This window comes from Pezoporus flaviventris, unplaced genomic scaffold (assembly GCF_033815535.1).
Source record: "Pezoporus flaviventris isolate CSIRO_AGI_PZ_B2104156 unplaced genomic scaffold, CSIRO_AGI_Pfla_v1 ptg000007l, whole genome shotgun sequence".
Classification (NCBI taxonomy): domain Eukaryota; kingdom Metazoa; phylum Chordata; class Aves; order Psittaciformes; family Psittacidae; genus Pezoporus; species Pezoporus flaviventris.
In genome coordinates, this window is record NW_026892555.1 from 77,430,876 (window position 1) to 77,453,359 (window position 22,484).

Genomic DNA, 22,484 nt, shown 5'->3' on the forward strand with positions numbered 1-22,484 from the left:
TTTTCCTCTGAATTGTTTATATCTTTCTGTTTCTATTGAAACTTATTAACGAAAAAGATGCTTATGTTATAATTTGGACATGCACCTGAATGTTTTTACACTTTCTTTACAGTTAGTAAACTAACTGTTGTGAGCTCTTATTATCGTGAGATGTCCTGCCTTTTCACGTATTTTAATTCTGAACAGGGTTTATTTGCCTTCTATGAAAATATCTCTGAAAGTTATTTTTTGTTGTGTATTTTTGGTAATAATTGTGTTTTCCTGGAATCCTTTCAATACCCCATAACAGGGTACTTTGTATTTCATCACTGAGGTACTGCTCTAACTCAACTCTTCAGTGTCTTACTCTCTGAAGCTAGTATGAAGCATACACATGGTGAAGCACATATAGAAGACATAAAGAAAGGCAAATATATTTGAGGTTTTTGTTTTGTTTTGTTTTTCGTTCCTTCCCAGCCCCCTTATGTGATTGTATCTGATAGCCTTGGAGATTTTCATCTACAAAATCAAATGCATAATGATGTCTCAAGTATTTTGATTCCTAATACACTGTGGTATCAAAGCTCTGTATGTGCAATATTCTTCCATGTGGTCATTTCTTACTGTCTCTTGCTAGCATTTCTTTAAGACAGTGGCGATCTGACAGAACATGGCAGAAAACCTGTTATTTCAGTTTTCCTGTTCTTCACAGCCTTTACAAGCTTTACAGATTTAGAACACTTTATGAACCCTTCAAAGGTAAGTTTGTGCATTCCTTGCATTCAAGTTGGTTCTTTAGTGAAGTATTTGGAAATTGTCTGCTTTTTTGTTCTCAGCCATTGTAGAGCATTTTGAAGACACTCAGCTCCACCACAATTTCATCCTAAAACGATCAATGATCTAGCAAATAAATCCATTTTACACACTAGTATACTTACCAGCTGTGTAAGAAAAATATGTGAAAAGCTCCCAATAGAAAGTATCTTTAAAATCTCTGAAATATAAGCATTTGTTTTCAAAAAATCACATATTATTACAACCACAGATATTATTAGCCATCTTCATGTACAGTACTTTCTGGATCCAGTAATCTCTTGATGTTAACATCATCTGAAAGCTTACCTAGAAGCTGGTTTGCTGTCTACTGAGCAGATATTTAACACAGTTCAGTTGTTAGAATTAATATCTAAAAGGACTTTTCTGATACAGCCTTCCTTACTCTATTTCTAAGTAGAAATGACTACTGAAAGCTAAGATCCTCTCATTCCCAAACCAAGACATTCCCTAATTCCTTCAATCATCAGTGTTTTACTCCCTGCAGTTTTTATGCCTTCTTATTGAGGACAAAGACTTCAAGGATACTATTATTTGTTCTGTTTGCAGTACTGCTTAGCAAACTTTGAAGCCTATATGTATTTTACTAACGGAAATTGGCTTTTGAACTGGCAGAAGTCCATCCATTTATATTTTAGTGCCATTTTTTTCTTGCAGGGGCTATGATTGAGGGTTTTGCTGTTATTGTTGCTTTTGCTTTTGTTATCAGTACTACTATATGCTAGAGAGAAACCTTTATTACATCACCCACAATTATTTTTACAACTACCTATTTTCTTTGAGTATATATTGCTATTCTTCCCCACATTCAACACACAGTTCCCAGTACCACAAAATCACAGAACTGTTGAGGTTACAAGGCGCCTCCATAGATCAGCAAGTTCAAATGTCCTGCTCAAAGCTGGGTCAACTAGCCCAACTGGTAAATTGCTCTGGGCCATGTCTGGCTGGGTTTTGAGTATCTTCAAGAACAGAGACTTCACAACCTCTCTAGGTGATCTGTGCCAATTTTTGACCAATCCCACAGTAAAACCATTTTTCTTCTAATGTTTAAATTAAATTTTCTGTTTTTCAATTTGGGCATATTTCCTCCTGTCATTTCAATAGATACTACTCAGATGAGCTTTTGTTCATCTTTGCTCATCTTTAATCTTCTTTACTCTCCTTCTGAGCCTTCTCATTTCCAGGCTGAACAGTCCTAGCTCCTTCAGCCTCTCTTTATATGACAGACACTCCAGTTCTTAATGATTTCATGCCCCTTCACTGACTCCATGTCCAGTGACAGTTGCTCCATGTTTCTCTTTTACTGGAGATTCCTAATCTGGACCCAGAATTCCACATGTGGCCTCACCAGTGTTATATAGAGGGGAAGGATCACCTCAACCTGCTGGCAACACTCTTCCTCACACACAACTGCAGGATGCAATTGGCCGCCTTTGCCACAAGCCATTGCTGGCTCATGTCCAGCTGGCATCCACCAGTACCTCCACATCCCTTTTTGAAAAGCTGCTCTCTGGCCAATTGGCTGATGCATGTGTACTAGTGTATGGGTTTATTTGTCTCCAGGTGCTGGACTCTGAATTTTCTATTACTGAACTTCACAAGGTTCCTCTTCAACCATTTCTCCAGCTGGTTGAGATCCCTTGGGATGGCAGCATGACCCTCTGGCATATCAGCCATAACTCCAGTTGTGTATCATTTTCCAGCTGGCTGAGAGTGCACTGTCTCATCAACCAGGTAATTAATGAAAAGATTAAATAGTACTGTATCCAGTATCAACCCCTCGTGATACACCAGTAGTGATGAGCCTCCATCTGCACTTCGTCGTGCTGATCACAGCCCTTGGAGCCTGACATTTCAAACAGTATTCACTTTGCCATTCATTTATCTAGCCCATACTTTCATGTGTCTTGTTATTACATGTTTCTCTCAATCCTCCTTAGTTCTTAGCAGCCAGGGAGGTTATTTAGGAATCTGAATCACTTCCTCTCATTGTGTGCTATCATTACAAAGAATTTGAATTGACAGATCCTACACCAGTCCTTTAAACAGTTCAACACTAACCTCTTCCATTCCCAAAGGAACAACCATTCACTATGACTCCATTTCTTTCCTCAGCTTCTCATCTATTACAAAACTTTGTGCACTTGCTCTGTATTTTCCTGTTTCCATTGCTCTTCTTAAAGACTTGGTCAGAAGTCTTTAAAAAAGCCAAGCAAATTGTATCAATCTCCTTCCTCTTTCACAGAACTTTTTCACAGAATTATAGTAAGTGATTGAAATGTGATTAATTCTACGTGAAACCATATTTTAAAATCCTACTACCATTAATTTTGAATTTTTTCTTCCTGCCCTAAATATAGTCCGTAGATCCTTCAATATAAAATACAGTATTTTATCATTTTTCTTATTCCCTAATACCAGAAGGAGTTTTCAGGAAGTACCAGTACTGAAACAATCAAAGCAATAGCTCTAGTGATGTGTTCTGGACATCAAAATCCCACTCTTCCTCACTGTATGCTACTGTTAAAGAACAACACATGTTAAAAAGAAAAAGGGTTCTCCCACCCATTCCCATGCCAATGAATTCTGGTATGCTTTACAAGTAGCTGCATAAACAGAAAAAACCCACTGATCATTACATCATTACTCCCACAGAGAAAAGTGGTAGAACTCCCTCTGATTTCAGAGGAGAAATTTGATCAATGCAGAGTGTATAGCATACAAAGCATAAAAGTGAAAGTAAATGTTTTATGAAAGGTTCAGAAATAATAAAGATGAAACATGAGGATATCATACATTTTAGGGTAGAAATATGATATTGACTCTAAATTTCTTTTGCATAAAACAAGCACAGTCCAAATACCTGTCCAAAGGATGATCAGTAGAAACTGAATCCTGCCAGTGTAGTGTAAATTTAAGACAGGAAAACACTTCAATAAACTAACTATAACCATAACATTATTACAGTTGAACACATCTTACTGTTTAAGCAGTACAAAGCAGATTCTGCTAAGTTCCTGGCTAAGCAAATGGTGACAGAAGCTACAAATGCCTTCTTACCATGTCAGATGAATTCTGCCACTCTCACAGGTGACTAACATTTTAGTAAAAATTTGGTAATATCTGTTAAAATAGCCTTCAACCTAATTTTTAGCTTTAGTCTTAACTAAAACTAGTCTTTAGTTTTGTAATTACTTGTGGACTTCAAAGTGCACATCATTAAAGGCTGGAGGTATGGGCTAGACAGCACTTAAGAGTTTGGGCCTTGATGTTGTATACACAACATACGCTCCTTCTTCCATCACAGATTCCATATGCTCCTTCTTCCATCACAGATCCAATTACAGATTTCACAATGTATTTGGAAGAGTATAGCAGTGTTGTAATTTTCAAATTATTGCAGGTAAGAAAATGGCCAAAGTAGCAGACACAAGGAAAGGCTGCCTGTCACTTAGGCTGCCTGCCATTTAGGCTGCCTGCCATCCACCTACCTGCAGCATCTTCAACGCTGTCTCTGCCATTATTCATAACCAATGTGTTTTTTCAAACTAACGTTGTAAATGTACATTACCTTTCCAACGCCAACTTTAAGAAATGCAGGGGAGGAAAAAAAATTATGTTTTCCTGTAATAAGTTGCACCTGGAATGAAGAATTCTAAGCAGGCTGTTTAAAAAAAAAAAAAAAAGGTACTCCATCTTCCTTAACAATTCTAGTTTCTTTTAGTTATAAACATAATCCTTCACAATCTTTCTCCATTGTCCATGCTATTCTCTCAGCATAGTACATGTTCTACCACTCCTTTGACCATGTGAAATAAATAATGTGTAGAAAGCTACATTTAAATTTAATACTATTAGGATTTATTTCTGAAAAAAATTACATCTGGATGGCTTCCCTAAAAGACTAGCAACTACTCCTTTTTTCAGTATGTCTCAATGTGGTTGTTAAATTGTATTTGAAATTAACACTTACTATGCACCTGCTTATGATTAAGCTTAAATTATCTTTTATTTCATGACGCACTGAAATAATATACATTATATACAAAGACACTGCCAGCGGAGATATTTTTTAAAGGGCTAAACACTAAACTCTAGTTTTTACTATTTACAGTAGAAATTTACTCCATTTAAAATGTCAATTTAGTAGTGAAAGCAGGTACAATAATAAAAAAAAAAGCTGTCCTGATTAAATATGTACGTGCTGTTAATTCTGCAGCGTGTGCTAGCAAAGTAGTGGCAGAACAGCTTCCCTTTTAACCTGGAGATGAAACAGATCAAAGCAAAGAGGGCTCAGGAACATCAGCAGCAGCCATTACAGGTAAAACCTGTATTGTGTCATCTGGCAGTGATAGACTACACAGGGAAAAAAAAAAAAAAGAAAAAGGAAGAAAGGAAAAAGGAAAGGGATATACTTAAAGTAGTTCACAGTTTTAATCAAAATCTCTTCCACTGGAAGACAGTATCATGAAGAATACTTAGCTGGACTGGATCTTTTGATCCAGGTTGGGACTCTTACATTTGGATTGTTGAATTTGTTAACTTCACAGCTTTGGCTGTGTCAAAATAAAGACCCTGTAATAAAAAGGTGAACTGAAATGTTCTTTAAACTGTTTTTGCCTCATGTAGAAACATTTACCTGGGACTACTCAGTCAGACATTTCTTGACTGTTGCAGGGCTTATCTGAGGCAATGGAATTTCATCACTTTGAGGCCTTTCAAATGCACAAGCAAGTATTTATTCTATCTTTACTTGTCGAACTGCCTATTAAAAGGCGAGAGGTACACCCTGATAATCAGCAACTACTAGGCACCTTTCAGATATAACTTAATATTGACATAGCTAACATGCCAATTTGCTGAAATAGGTTAACAGCAGATCCAAGAAGGAAGGTTGGATCTCTCAGACAACACTATACAGTCTTTTCTTCTAAGGTATATGGAATATGAAACACAAAGTCACAAGCTGTTGATTTTAGGACACTGAATGCTTGGAACTGTTCCTGGGTAAAGTGTCAACCTTCTATCTCATACAGAAAAACATAGTAAATTTACACAGATAGAGTTACATAGGCACATGGAGGTTTGTTTACTTGTTCTGTAGAATTAAGGAATTTCTACACACAGAGAAAACTCTCTTTTATCCAAAATGGCTAAAACCCCAATCAGAACACAATGATATTTAAAAAACCATAACATCTCAAGATAGTGTTTTTTAAAATCTGAAAATTCTTCTTCTTTTTTTCTGTTTGGGGTTTTGTTTTGTATTGTGGTTTTTTTTAATACTATGTGCCAAATATATTATTTACCTATCTCAGAAGCAGCCACTGTGATGTTGTACCAAGGTGTCTCCTCTCTGTCAAAGATCTTGGCAGTCTTAATGGTCCCAGTATTAGCATCAATGGTGAAATACCTATCTTCTTCTGTGTTATGATCAATGAAATACCTATGAAGAAATAAGCCAACAAATATATACTCACTGTTGTATGTATAAACTGAAGTAACAGAAAGACACTTAAGAATATTGCTTTCAAGCCTTTAAAGTCACAGAAATTTTTAAAAGCGCTGCAAGAAAAATTCTGAATTATGGAGACACCCAAAGTAACACCATATTTTTCAGTTCTTTCATAATACTACATTTCTTTTGATAAAAAACAAGGTTTTCACTGTGAGTCACAAAGATATAAATTGTTAACAAGGTGATACTTTACACAGCAGTATCCTATCAAAGGTAAGATACACATATATTTTGACTAAAACAATCATAAAATGGAAAGGCAGAAAACAGAAATAAATAAAGATATTATTCTGCTTATTTGCTTGTCACTGCAAACCAGCATGCCCAGTCCTGGTACCTGTTTTGAAGCATGTCTGTCTGATATGAAGTTGGTTACATGATGACAAAAGCCCTTTTGAACGTAACCATTACAGAGACTAGCAACAGAAAGAGATGCTTCCCAGACTTGCAATTGACACTAACCTACAAGGAGAACTAAGCAGCCCTGCTTAAATCCCTTGACTTCTGGGCACTTTGTCTGAGAAAGTAAAACCCTTGAAGTGGGTAATGGCAGCAGAAGGAGGGAACACTAGAGAGTGACAAAACATTTTTTCTCAAAGCTGGAATTATTTACAAAAAATGAAGCAATTACAGACCCCTATCAAGCCTTCTTCACTAACTTCAGATTTGATGGAAAAAAACATAAGGAAAAGATTCTAAGTCTTTTGTAAACCATAATTCTTTCTCCTGATAATTTGTTAGACCTGCTATTATTCTGTGAAGTTTTTGATATATGAAAGCTATATGTTGGTGAAAAGGATTTATTTGTCCCATCCAATTGTTCTTATTTCGACATCACCACAAGTGTAATTGCCAGCCAATAAAAAGAGTGGTGCATATAAAAGCTGACAAGCTCAAAAAAATTAATAATAACTTGGGGTTTATTCCTCTCACAATGTATTTATTTAAACTATTTGTGGAAAGAAGAAACAAACAAGCAAACAAATATTTCATTGAATAATAAGGATATACCATGCAAAAAAGGAAAAGAAAGAAAACACTAGAGGAGGCACCAATTTGATTGCTTCACCTTAACTGGTCAAATAGGACACTCAGTTGAAAAGCCAGCTAGGATCTGATGGCTTAAGTTAAATCTTCCTTGTTGGAGAGAACCTGAACCCACGTCTCCCACCTGCAAAAAGTATTTTACATCTGCCTTACAATATGATATTTTGGCTTGTAGCACTCAAGATCTTCTTTTCACACTTCCTGTACTTCCAGCAATTAAAGAATTGTAGGTCAGGCTTCAGAAATCAAAGCAGACAAAACTAGGCTAGAAAATCTTTCCCTCTTGCCTGCTCTCCGCCTTTCCTTTTGACATTGCAAAGAGTGAAACAGCTCCCATATGACTGTGGGAGCTGTTGGAGAGACAGCAGACCTCAGTTCCCACCAATTCTATGTTTCTCTGGAATTAGAATTTAACTCACGGTCTCCCAGCTGAGCTACAGTCAAAACTTCTATGTGGTCCATTAACTACCAACACCTGAGAATACCTCATTCTAAAACATACCAGAAGTGCTCAGTAAAGACACTTTGGATGTGCAATACAGCAGCTGAAAGTTGCTTAAAAAAGTAACAAAATCAAGCTGTTTCCATACCGAAAGCAGGAAGATCTTGATTACCTAGGGTATGGGGCAACCATTTTTTAAGAATGTAAGGCAGGAATATTTTTCTCAGAGGACATTAGCTAATCACTGTGTTCCAAACTGGATGGAAAAAAACATCAAAACCAGTCATGTTGCCAGAAAAAAATAACAATAACTATGCCAATTGTCTAATGGCTAAATCACAGCAGGCATTTACAGGCACTTCCAAAAGCTGGTATGCTTCTCAGTGCTCAGCAAGCTCTGGTGATGAATTAAAAGCAAAGTCTTGACCAATATTCATGAGCCACTAATCATGACAGGCTTAATGTTACAGCTATCCAAGAAAATTCATATTGTTTCTGAGGAATATTGGAATCCTCTGAGGACCTGTGTCGTGGTTTAAACCCAGTCAGGTAACTTGTTCACTCACTCCCAGTGAGTGGTGCCGAGCTGACAACAATCAAGGTCCGTGTTCGTCTCCCCCCCCCCTCCCTGCACCGGGGCTCTCCCCTTCCCCGCTCCCGGAGGAACGGGGAGGAGGATCGAGAGAGTGCAACTCCTACGGGTTGAGACAAGAACAGTCCAGCAACAAATCACCACCGCTACTATCAGCTAAAACAATGATAAGGGAAAATAACAAGGGAAGAGAATACGATACCACCGGCCAAGAAAACGAGTTCCACCCGGAAGCTCCTGTCCTTCCGGGTAACTCCCAGTTACCCCCCACCCCGGGCATGACGTGCTGTGGTATGGAATACCTCCCCGGCTAGCCCGGGTCAGGCGCCCCGTCTCTGCTTCCTCACAGCTTCCCCTCCTCCCTGGCAGAGCATGAGCCTCACAGAGTCCTTGGTCAGGGTAAACATCACTTAGCAACAACCGAAAACATCGGCTTCACCAACGCTGTTCTCAAAACTAGAAGTCAAAACACAGCACTGCACCAGCTAACACAAAGGAAAAAACATGACTGCTACTGCTGAACCCAGGACATTATCCACCCCTTATTCCATACCATTCACGTCGTGCTCAGATCCCACATTTTCAATACACCATCGCTCTCCCACATATATACATCCATATACATACAGACCAAGAGGAAAAAAATCATTTTCTTAGTGCATGGACCAATCCCTATAATGCTGCCGAGTCCATTCGGTCCATGATGTTCCAAGTTCATTCTCTGTTGGGATGATGGCTGGAGGGAAGTCAGGGCCAGTCGCTGGTGACCTGGAGACATCTAGTTGATGGGCTATAAAAGCATTACACAGCAGGCAACAGCATACAATTGAGTTCACTGGCTGTTTTCCCCTAAAATCAAATCCCCTTGAGGTATACATCGGACTTCCCCATCTTCCCGCATTACCCACCAAGTATATCCAGGTCCCTGAGCAAAAGCAATCCCACGAGTGGGTTTGCCTTTACCTGAAGCAGGAATAACCCAGACTGTCTTCCCCAGCAAATTCTTCATATGCACCACGGGAACTTTGTCCCCCTCTACAATATGTAAAAGTTCTGACTGGGCTGGGCCGGCCCTGTTGGCAGATCCTCTGGTGTTGACCAACCAGGTGGCCTTTGGTAAATGTGTATCCCAATGCTTGAAAGTTCCCCCACCCATCGCTCTCAGTGTAGTTTTTAACAGCCCATTGTACCGTTCGATTTTCCCAGAGGCTGGTGCATGGTAGGGGATGTGATATACCCACTCAATGCCATGCTCTTTGGCCCAAATATCTATAAGGTTATTCCGGAAATGAGTCCCATTGTCTGACTCAATTCTCTCTGGGGTGCCGTGTCGCCACAAAATCTGTTTCTCAAGGCCCAGGATGGTGTTCCGGGCAGTGGCATGGGGCACAGCGTATGTTTCCAGCCACCCGGTGGTTGCTTCCACCATGGTAAGCACATGGCGCTTGCCTTGGCGGGTTGGTGGCAGTGTGATATAGTCAATCTGCCAGGCCTCCCCATATTTATACTTCAACCATCGTCCTCCATACCAAAGAGGCTTTAACCGCTTGGCTTGTTTAATTGCAGCACATGTTTCACACTCATGAATAACCTGGGCAATAGTGTCCATTGTTAAGTCCACCCCTCGGTCACGGGCCCATCTATATGTTGCATCTCTGCCCTGATGGCCTGAAGTGTCATGGGCCCACCGGGCCAAAAATAATTCACCTTTATGTTGCCAATCTAAGTCCATCTGAGCCACTTCAATCTTAGCCGCTTTATCCACTTGTTGGTTGTTCTGGTGTTCCTCAGTGGCCCGACTCTTGGGTACATGGGCATCTACATGACGTACCTTCACCACCAGGTTCTGCACCCGGGCAGCAATATCTTTCCACAGTGCAGCAGCCCAGATGGGTTTACCTCTGCGTTGCCAGTTGCTCTGCTTCCATTGCTTCAACCACCCCCACAGGGCATTTGCCACCATCCATGAGTCAGTATAGAGATAAAGTACTGGCCACTTTTCTCGTTCAGCAATGTCCAGGGCCAGCTGGATGGCTTTCACCTCGGCAAATTGACTCGATTCACCCTCTCCTTCAGCAGTTTCTGCAACTTGTCGTCCAGGACTCCATACAGCTGCCTTCCATCTCCGATGCTTTCCCACAATACGGCAAGAGCCATCAGTAAACAAGGCATACTGCTTTTCACTTTCTGACAGTTTATTATATGGTGGGGCCTCTTCAGCACGCACCACCTCCTCCTCTGGTGACATTCCGAAATCTTTGCCCTCTGGCCAGTCCATGATGACTTCTAGAATGCCTGGACGACTGGGATTTCCTATTCGAGTTCGTTGTGTAATTAGTGCAGCCCATTTACTCCATGTAGCATCAGTTGCATGATGTGTAGAGGAGACCCTGCCTTTGAACATCCAGCCCAGCACGGGCAGCCGGGGTGCCAGGAGGAGCTGTGCTTCAGTGCCAATCACTTCCGAAGCAGCTCGAACCCCTTCATAGGCTGCCAGTATCTCTTTCTCAGTTGGGGTATAGCTGGCCTCAGATCCTTTGTATCCCCGACTCCAAAAGCCGAGGGGTCGACCTCGAGTCTCCCCTGGAGCTTTCTGCCAGAGGCTCCAGGTAGGACCGTTCTCCCCAGCTGCAGTGTACAGCACATTTTTTACATCTGGTCCGGTTCGGACTGGTCCAAGGGCTACTGCATGAACTATCTCGCGTTTAATTTGCTCAAAGGCTTGTTGCTGCTCAGGGCCCCATTTAAAATCATTCTTCTTCCGGGTCACATGATAGAGAGGGCTTACAATCGAACTGTAATTTGGGATGTGCATTCTCCAGAACCCCACTGCACCCAAGAAAGCTTGCGTTTCTTTCTTATTAGTTGGTGGAGACATTGCTGTTATCTTGTTGATCACATCTGTGGGGATCTGTCTACGTCCATCTTGCCATTTTATTCCCAAAAATTGTATCTCCTGTGCAGGTCCCTTGACCTTACTCCGTTTTATGGCAAAACCGGCTTTCAGCAGGATTTGGATTATTTTCCTCCCTTTCTCAAAGACTTCTTCCGCTGTATCGCCCCACACAATAATGTCATCAATGTATTGCAGGTGTTCTGGAGCTTGCCCCTGTTCCAGTGCAGTCTGGATCAGTCCATGGCAAATGGTAGGGCTGTGTTTCCACCCCTGGGGCAGTCGGTTCCAAGTGAACTGGACACCCCTCCAAGTAAAAGCAAACTGTGGCCTGCACTCTGCTGCCAAAGGAATGGAGAAAAATGCATTGGCAATATCAATCGTGGCATACCACTTGGCTGCTTTTGACTCTAGTTCATACTGAAGTTCTAGCATGTCCGGTACGGCAGCACTCAATGGTGGTGTGACTTCATTCAGGCCACGATAGTCTACTGTTAGTCTCCATTCTCCATTAGACTTTCGCACTGGCCATATGGGGCTATTGAAGGGTGAGCGGGTCCTGCTGATCACCCCCTGACTCTCCAGTCTACGGATCAGCTGATGGATGGGAATCAGGGAGTCTCGGTTGGTGCGATATTGCCGCCGGTGCACTGTTGTGGTCGCAATTGGCACTTGTTGTTCTTCAACTTTCAGCAACCCCACAGCAGAGGGATCTTCTGAGAGACCAGGCAAGGTGGACAGCTGCTCAATTTCCTCAGTCTCCAAAGCAGCAATACCAAAAGCCCACCGGTACCCTTTTGGGTCTTTGAAGTACCCTCTCTTGAGGTAGTCTATGCCGAGGATGCATGGAGCCTCTGGACCAGTCACAATAGGGTGCTTTTGCCACTCCCTCCCAGTCAGGCTGATTTCAGCCTCCAGCACAGTCAACTCTTGGGATCCTCCTGTTACTCCAGAAATATAGATGGGTTCCACCCCTTGACAGCTTGATGGCATCAGGGTACACTGTGCACCGGTATCTACTAGAGCCTTATACTTCTGTGGGACTGATGTGCCAGGCCATCTGATCCACACAGTCCAGTAAATCCGATTGTCCCCTACCTCCACCTGGCTGGAGGCAGGGCCCCTCTAATGGTCGTCACAGCATTGGACACTTAAGTCGTGTTGAAAGGGATTATTCTTCGTTATCACAGGAGCTGGAGTAAAATCAGCTCTTCCACTCCATCTGGGAAACTGCTCACCAGAAACTGAAGCCGTAGCTCTCATGGGACGATCAGTCTTGGCCCTTGCTCCCCTCTTCAGTTCACTCACCCGTTCCTCCAAAGCTGAAGTAGGTTTTCCATCCCACTTTGTCATGTCTTCTCCGTGATCCAGCAGGTAAAACCATAGGGTACCCCGTGGCGTATACCTTCTGTATCTCCTCTCTTGAACAATAGGACGTCTTTTGTTAATAGCTGAGACGCGTGTTGGTACACGTGAGGAGCTGGATAAATCAGATACATCGTCCCTCAATTTGTCGAGGTCCTGGGACAGTTTTTTCACAGCTGAGATGATGGAAGGAGTGAGATTGTCTTCGAACTCTCGGAGTTTATGAACCATTTCATCCACTGTTAGTGGTACTATGTCATTCCAGGTCACTGTTGCCAATGAATGGGCATATGATGACGGTGCATTCCGTGTAAGTTTTCGCCACATGGGTCGTGTACATTCAACTTCATCTGGATCTATAGGTGTATCCCCGTTATTCGGCTTGATGTGATAGATCATCTCTACGATGGCCGATTCCCTCAGAGACTGGATGCCTTTGTCTATAGTAGTCCACTTGGCCGAACGACTCGTAACATCGTCCTTGTACGGAAACCTTTCTTTCACAGCTGCCAAGAGCCTCCTCCAAAGGCTGAGGGACTTTTTCTCTCTTGCAATTGCTTTGTCAATTCCCCCTTCTCTAGCAAGTGATCCCAGCTGCTTGGCTTCTGTACCTTCTAGTTCGTGACCATCGGCCCCATTGTCCCAGCATCGGAGTAACCAGGTGATGATGTGCTCCCCTGGTTGACGGGTAAAATCTTTTCGCATATTCCGCAGCTCGGTTGAGGTCCGAGGTCGAGAAGTTACCTCTTCTTCTTCTTCTTCGTCATGTGAGGATGACTCCTGATCAGATTCTGGACCGGGTGGTGAATTCATTGGTTCTTCATCTCGCTTCACCCTTTTTGCCTCCTTTTTGCTTGTTCTCTTGCGTACAGGGGCAACCGATATTGGTACGAATTGGTCCTCTGGTTTGGCTGCAGTGATTATCACTGTGGTTTGAGTAGCGACTGTACTTGTTGCTGGGGGTGGTGTAGCTACCGTGCTTGGAGCTGGGGTAACCGCGCTGTCTGTTGCAGTTGAAGTTTGAGCAGCTGCTGTACTTGCCACTGGGGTAGCTGCGCAGTTCACTGCAGCCAAAGTTTGAGTAGCGACTGTCGCTTTGCCCTCAAATCCGCCGACATTCTTTTCCTTTTGAAGGTGCTGGATAGTGTTGAACAAGGCCCTGTAAGCATAGGCCAAACCCCAGCACGTTGCCGTGATTTGTCCATCTCTGGTATGGCCAGAATGACCACACACCTCATTTAAGTGTTTTACTAATTCTTCTGGATTTTGCAGTTGTTCGGTAGTGAAATTCCAAAATACTGGGGGGGCCCACTGACGTAGATACTTGCCCATACTATCCCACACACCCTGCCACTCATGGCTGTCCAGCCTCTGGGAAAATCTCTCGGTCCTCCTACATCGTCGTTTGACCCCAGACAAGACCCAAACCTGAATCTGCTTAACTCTTGAAATCAGTAGTGGGCAAAACACACTCTGTATGCGTGTTAGCATGGTGATTCCCATCACCATCAGCAAACAAGTCTCAAGAGCATTAAAAGGCCATTTAAAAAATTCGAAACTCTCAAATGTAAATGGTCTGGGGGGACGACTAGGAGGGTAAAAGGATGTCTCCTTCACAGGTTGACCACCTGAGAAGGAGAAAAAAGATGTGTAATTGCTAAGCACCTCCATCATATACCTCCCAAAGTATAAAGGTGGTGACCACACTGGGAACATAAGCCAGATCAGTTTCATGATCAATGATTCTATTGTATTACAAGTCATTACCATAAAGTACAATGGGATAAAAACCTTAGCCCAAGCCCCACACTTGAAAAACACTAATACAGCCAATACCGGATGGACGTAAGATATGGTATACTGAAACTGTGAGATCAAGAGGAAAAACCTTGAGAGCCAATAAATCAGCATTGTGACGAGTGACTATCAATCCAGTCAGATCTGTTCTTATCTCAACCCCTCGTGCCCCACGTTGGGCGCCAAAAAGAACTGTCGTGGTTTAAACCCAGTCAGGTAACTTGTTCACTCACTCCCAGTGAGTGGTGCCAAGCTGACAACAATCAAGGTCCGTGTTCGTCTCCCCCCCCCCTCCCTGCACCGGGGCTCTCCCCTTCCCCGCTCCCGGAGGAACGGGGAGGAGGATCGAGAGAGTGCAACTCCTACGGGTTGAGACAAGAACAGTCCAGCAACAAATCACCACCGCTACTATCAGCTAAAACAATGATAAGGGAAAATAACAAGGGAAGAGAATACGATACCACCGGCCAAGAAAACGAGTTCCACCCGGAAGCTCCTGTCCTTCCGGGTAACTCCCAGTTACCCCCCACCCCGGGCATGACGTGCTGTGGTATGGAATACCTCCCCGGCTAGCCCGGGTCAGGCGCCCCGTCTCTGCTTCCTCACAGCTTCCCCTCCTCCCTGGCAGAGCATGAGCCTCACAGAGTCCTTGGTCAGGGTAAACATCACTTAGCAACAACCGAAAACATCGGCTTCACCAACGCTGTTCTCAAAACTAGAAGTCAAAACACAGCACTGCACCAGCTAACACAAAGGAAAAAACATGACTGCTACTGCTGAACCCAGGACAACCTGTTACACAACAAAGGACAACACAACTATCTCGTTTGCAATATTTTATTGGTCCAGGTTACCAATGCCTCTTTATCTGGGAATCAGGATTTGCTTTTTAATTTCAGAACTGATTTTTCCAGTGTCTCTGCAGGTCTCAGTCTTCCATGAAGCACAGATTTTCAGGTTTACCAAGCGTCTGTCATGGAAATGGTTTGAAAGACTGCCGATATCAGTGGAGAAGCTATGCACACAGCTAGCCTTACCTTTTGCTAATTACAAAAACTTAGAAGACAGAGCCATATTAATCTCTGAAAGTCCACAAAGCTTGCCACAGATTTATATTGAGATTTGAACTTCATACAGAGCATACATGCTCCAGGTGGAGAAATTCTCCCCATGACTTATATGTTATGCTTGGCAGTATAGGAAATCTGAGCTATACAAATAGAACATCTTGACAATACTATTGTTAAGGCAGACATAAATCAGTGGCTGGTTGGGTAAGATGGACAGTGCACTTATACATGAATATCTTTTACGTGATGAACTGTAATGCTAACAGAGGGAGCATAGGAAGCATCACTGTCCCTCAGTTTTCTTGGTGAGCCTTTACTGGTAGAGCTTACAGTCAGGTATGCAATGACAAAATTTAATTCCTTCTCTCCTACTGCAGCCTTGTGTTTCTGGACTCTATGGTCTCCTGATAATGATAAGAATTCTTTGCTAACAACAAAAAAAAAAGTTTCACTGACCTTATATATTCTTATGGATTACGCGCTGCAAATCCAAACCAATTTATAACGTAAGTCTTTTCCCTGCAAACATTTATTACTGTGGACATTGTTTACTCATTATCAACATCAGGCACAGTGACTACTATGTGAATCAGTATTGTGCTGACCTCAGAACCATAAAAAGAGGGCTATGTAGCATTTGTAGACAGTAGCTTAAAAATAGACAGGATTTTAAATTGGACTTAATTGAGAAAAAATATTAAGCAGTAAGAATATTCAGCTGCTTTTGTGTGCGTGTGACTTACTTATAACAAATCATTACCTCTCCCTCCGAATTAAGTACAGAACTAAAAATGACAAATATTTGTCCCAAATATGAAGCTTGTGTAGAAAAAAAACCAAATTTTTATTCTGTTACAAACTGTGACTATGTAACACTTCATTTTCATAGATGTATAGGAAAAGGTGGATTTATTTTTTTTTTTTTAAATCTGAACACCTTTTTCTAAATCAGTTATTTATATGTATTCTATAGAAGCACAAAACTCTCAGTTTAAAGAACTCAGTATTGGATTAATACTTTCAATTGTATTTTCTGTATTCATGGAAATACAGAGATCCTGAGGTAACTTATTGTACTAACACTTTTGCTTCTACTGATACTAGAATAATGAAAAATGTTTCTAATTTATCCACAGCAGCACTTCCCCTTTGTGTGCTAACTTTTGCATACAGTTACAGACATACTGTAACAGCTGCATCTTGACAGAATTTTTCTTGATCATAAATAAATAGAAGAGCAGCCCTTCCTTATTCTTTCTCATGATTATGGTGTTCAGTTCTCCTCCATTACTCTCGGTTCTTCCTTAAAATTGCTTTTTGTATTCTAACTAAGGCAGCCATTTGAGCTGCTCGGAAGGCTGGGAAGGTGGTTCCCAACCTTCATGAATATCTCAGCAAAACAAGTTACAGAAGATACTCCCCCACAGCAGAAGTGGGAATGTTAATCTAAAGCACTGCTCCAAGTGATCTAAAAATACTTTGTACAAGAAACTTCCTTAGTACAGCCACTCATTTTGTCACATGTAAGAGGGCATTTAGAACAAGTTTAATTGTATTTACAAACTGGTAAATATCTTAGAACTTTATAAATATTAGCCACTGATTGATTTATCTACACATTGAAAATAGAGACCAGGTATATCCATAAATACAGCATACTCCACAGCTAATGATGCTTTACTTAGGCTTCAGAATTTATTTCATCTAGTAAGAAAATTACTTTCAGCTAGCAAATAGTGGCAACAGAGTCATACCCTTCCCCTCCTACCCCTCCTTCCAATTCTACTGAGCTGCCTTGCAATGCTTTTTCTAGACTGTAAAAAGCATTACTGCAAGTTCTGAATTTCAAAGAATTACTTCAAAAATGAATTTTCACCTTAATTCAGTTGACTGTTTCTTCTTTCTTAGAATGCATTAATCTAAAAATGAATTTATAATATTTATTGCAGATGTTGGTTTGCAGACATTTAGTCATGACAATGCTGTGTGAATTGGCATACTTTTAATACTTATATCAGCACATCTGTGTTGCATCGCACATGTTAATAAAGAGACTTAATAACAAGACATGCCTGGATAAACAGCTCTCCATAAATTTTTTACATCCAAACCAGCAAGAAAAAACAATCTTAAAGAAAGTACATTAAAAAGGATCATGAATATAGAAAACCTATTAGTCATACTATGTGAAGAGACTCTGAAGGAAATTAAATATCAACCAGTCCTGTTAACACTGGGTAATGCGACATGTGCCATGTTTTTATTAGGCCGAGACACCAAACAGAAGGGCATTCCCAGCTTCCATCCATGTGTCCTTATTCCAACTAAAGGGTTTACAGTCTTTTGATTCTCCTCTTCATCCCTCTGGGAGCAGGATGGCTGAAAAGCAGGGGGACTGAGCGAGTGGCTGCAAGGTTCTGAATTATCAGCTGGGCTTAAACCACAACCAAAGCTCCTGGCTCTTTGTGTTTATAAATGGTTTTGAGTTTTTAACTAGTCTTTTAGTCTCCTTTTTTTTGGTCTTTAAGCAAGTCTTTAGCTTGTCCTTTCATTATCCTATTTTTATTAATTACCTTATTTACCAACTGCAGACAAGAACTCGATTACATATTTCAACTCTGGCTACAGACCTGCTATTGCTAATGAACTTCCAAAGCCCCAGTTAGATGTCACAATAGTTCTTGGGATTTTGTACTGAGATACAGGTAAATAGCCGATTCTCCAATAAGTGGAATTGGTTCAAAGAAGCACTTTTAAAAGGCCACAGGAAGAGGATAGATCCTCTGTCAAACCAAATATACCACCTAAAGACCAGAATATACCATCTAAAGACTAGAATTTCAACCAGAAATCAAATACTATTAAAAGGAAATCTGTTTAGTTAAAAGTTTAAGCAAAGAAACTTTCTCAGGAAGAGATGCTTAGAACTCGATATAGAGAGATTTATTTTTTTCCTTTTAAAAAATGAATCAGAATAAGAAGCATAAGCAACAGCTGCACAGCGTGAGGGAGGAACAATATGAGAATGAATACTGAGAGAACTGATCAGCTGTAACTCTCTGTGTTTGGCCAGCTAGAGAGCAACAAGAAATGGCCCATGGTGGGACACAGCTCTGGTACATGCCTTTTATCTTTTCTTTACCTCCTGACAGAAGCACTCCTCATGAGCCTGGGAACCAGAAGCATGCCCTTGAAGCTAAATTAGGCAGCAGGGAGACGTTCTGTTGCCCTAACTGCCATGCACTACACTACCTCCCTTCCAGGGCCAATCTATTTCCCCATAGTTCAAATAAATTCTCTAGGAAAAATAAAAGCAATTCTGAAGTGAGTCAGAAGCTGGCTGCCAATACAGCAGGTAACAGCAGGTAACCAATTTTCTTCCTGCAGCATATCTGGTAGATTGAGACACTAGATGTTCTAGAGCTTTTCAGCAGAAGATTACTACTGAGAAGTACTGCCTTCAATTGTGCTTTACAGTTGTGAAAATTAAATACATTTGAAGAGATCTTGGAGAAGGTAATCTCTCCGTTTACCATTCTTCTGCTTTCTTTTTTCATACAGGCATCACATCACTTTAAGAAAAATACAGCTCCTTTCAGTTTGCAGGAACTTTTTTTGACACTGAGTTAGCTCTGGTGCTGGCTGCCAGCTGATATCCATCGCCTAATCAGCAGGACCTTTCTCCCGTATGGGACTTCTGACTCACCTCTCATATCAAAATCTTAGCTCAGCAGAAGTGGCAGCCTTCCCTCTCCTTGTCCTGGAAATGTGAGGTGGAAGATCTTGGGAGGCATGGGGGAGTTGCAAGCACTTAACTTGCTCACTCCTAACAAAGCCTCTAAGAGGCAGCCACTACCAGTTTGCATTTCATGCAAAACTTGGCTTTCTCCTCCTGCTCTCATTTACATCCCCTATGCACTGCTAGCACACTATTCACCTTGGGCACTGGAAAATGGGAATGCTGTTCATTTGAAGGAAATGAGCCATTTCTTTACACCCATCTTTTTTAGCTGACAATTTCTGTCTGCATGTGTTAAGTACCTGATCATCTTTTCTAGCTAATTCTGCCAGTAAATGTAGGCTGAGTACAGCCCACACTCTCAGAGGCATAACTCAGAAGTCAAAGCAAGATAAAGGTTTGTCTTCTTTTCCTGACTTTGTGAATCTCTTCAGAGGTTTACAATTGCACAAATTCATTTCAAGTTGATGTGTTGATGGCAAAATTGTCATACTGAAGTCGCTTTTTATTCAGAGATTCACATTCAGATTCCAGTTCTGCTAAGAAATAAAGTACAGTGTTACATGAGAATCACTTTTTGTTCCTAAAGAGTTTACCATCTAAAGAATGGTATTCTACTTACTGTATTATCTTTTTTTTTTTCTCCTCACACTGAAGATCAAACCAAATTAAATCTAGATTCATAGATTTATGCTTATTTATTGGAGTTGAAAGGACTTATCAAAAGAACACACAACAGAGATGTTCAGATATGAAGGCTGACTCTAAAACCTTTAAAGAATTTTAAATATCAGAGGCATTCTGAAGTCAGTGGAATTTATAGAAACATAGAGATGATGTCCTGGCATAAAATGCCAGGCTCTTAGAGTCACCATGTAAAGATGATCTGTCAGTGTTTTCTCTCACAGCTCAAAGTGAGGTGTGGAGGTGGTTCTGGTTGCTGTGAGATTTTGACCACCCTCCTGAGCTGGCTGCTTCCTAGTCAGAACAACTGTCAGAACAGCTTACCAGCTCCTGCACAAAGAGGTGGACATTTTTGTTAGTGGGAGGCTTGGGACACGTAGCTTGACAAGAATCAAAAATAATTTGAGGCCGCAGGGAAAAAGTCTGCAACAGATCTCCCACCTCAACATTACAAAACAAAACAAAACAAAACAAATGGTTTAAAATGGTTCCTTCCTGTGAAGACAAAGAATTGGAGAAGAAATTGGACAAAAAATCCCCTTTTTGAATTCCTATTCAAAACAGGCTATTCTTTTTCTGTTTTGATTTACTGATAATCTTAGAGAATAGTAATATTGGAGGAATACAAAGAGCAAATGAATGAAGGAGGTGAGATGGAGAACAACACAGAACCTCTCTGCTATCTAACTGTGAGCCATTCACATACCCTGGAAAGATATTACTGTTTCTCTGTAAGTATTCATCACAGGGTATGACAGTGTCATGCTTTGGAGTGGAGAACAGATGTCTTCTTTTGACTCTACAAGCACAGGGTTGGCAGGATCTGGAGAAGGGCGTTCCTCTATCAAGCATGTGAAAGAGGGACGGTCACTATACATGATGGCACTGATCTCAGGATGCTGCTGTAAGTACAGCTAACAGTGCATCCTGTGCACGGGATAGCAGAAAACAAACTGACCTTGTTCCACTTATATGACGCTTAAAGAGCAAGTAAGACAAACAAATACAACTAGGTGAACAGGCTTTTATATTTTCCAGCTGGGGATCAATCTTATGCTCTCTCCTTACTGACAGTGGCGGGGAGCAGCACAAAAAAGTGATACTGAGCTTAGAGGACAGAGGAAAAAATAAGATTTTCTTTTTCACCTACCCCAATTCCACAATTCCATCACACAGCTCTCTCCTATACCCCCCTTCATTGAATATGCTGACACTATGTGACCAAATTTGAGTGACTGAGTTTGAATCAAAACTTCAGGTTTTATTCCACTCCCAGTAAATATAAACTTTATATCAGAAATATAGTCTACACCCAGAATCCTTCACAACACTTAATGTCTTTAAGGTTCTCAGAAATAATAATAAGAATACATGGAACTCCATGGGTATGTTCTTTCATCTGCTTATGAGCAAACTCCTTAAAATACCATTTACTGAAAATTAACATGCTTTTCTAAAAGCTCATGCCAGGAAGTATTAAACTTATGTCTGTCTTTAACTACCTATGCAGCAAAAGTTAAAATAAGTTTCTCTGCCTGATGCAGAAATTGAAGAACAATTTCCTACACCACAGTAATTATTACAATCAGAATATACTTGTCATTCATTAATTTTCTAATACTGTATCTGAAAGAAAGGAAGAGAAGGCTGTCAATTTAAATCAAACTAGGGTAAGGCAACTTTGAATTCATTATAGTTTCTGGATAACAAGTATTGTGTTGGAAAGCACATTTTAGTACTCGTTAATGTATTAATGTGTCAGAATCATTATGATACATCATCCATTAAAAGGCAATACTGTAAAACTGCTAGAAAAGTGAGAAGCCAGAATAAGGGCTGAGATTATACTTATATTCTTTACTAATTTAGCAAAAATTTAATCTGATATTCACAAAAACATACAAACAAACAAACAAACAAACAAAACAGCCCAGCTTTTTTTTTTTTGTCTTTCCATGGTTTTTGGCTATTGTGTTTCTAGTTTTGTTATTGGTTTGCTTGTTCTACCTTTTCTGGAAGAAAACCAATTATTTTCTAAAAAAGACAACCATGTGCACCTTCATGTTTCATATTTATTTATTCTGTGTTTTCCTGCCTTTTTAGCACTACTACTTTTTAGTAGTGTCTGGAGCACAGTCAAGAAAGTCCATTTTCTAGTGACATGGGGAAGGCACTAAGACTACATCAGTTTCCTATAGCTAATCAATTTCAATCCCATTTAATAAAGTTTATTACAGTAAGGTAGATTACAGACTGATTAGGGTTCAGTACAAAAATTGCTCAAATTCAAATATATTAATATAATAAAACCTAAGCAACCTTCCACAGATCAAACAAAACATAAGGTTATTTTTAACCCAGCCATGCTAGACATCATTCTGAAAAGGGAATGTGCTTTATTTCTTATTTGAGACTACAATCACACACAGACTGCTGATCAGTACTCATATTTGCCAGAAGTCTTCTGTTAAATAGCTGAGTCCATTCCTGCACAGAAATGCAAACAACCTAAGTCAAATGT

The 22,484-nt window shown here is 40.8% G+C and overlaps 1 protein-coding gene across 2 annotated transcripts in view; it reads right to left on the bottom strand.

Annotated features, from left to right (window-relative positions):
- Nucleotides 1–22,484, bottom strand: part of CDH18 (cadherin 18) — a 274,706-nt gene that overhangs the window by 30,559 nt on the left and 221,663 nt on the right. For both annotated transcript variants that reach the window (XM_061449261.1, XM_061449260.1), the window contains exon 10: nucleotides 6,126–6,262. In XM_061449261.1, the coding sequence (XP_061305245.1) occupies nucleotides 6,126–6,262 (137 nt within the window). The remainder of the gene's footprint in view (nucleotides 1–6,125; nucleotides 6,263–22,484) is intronic.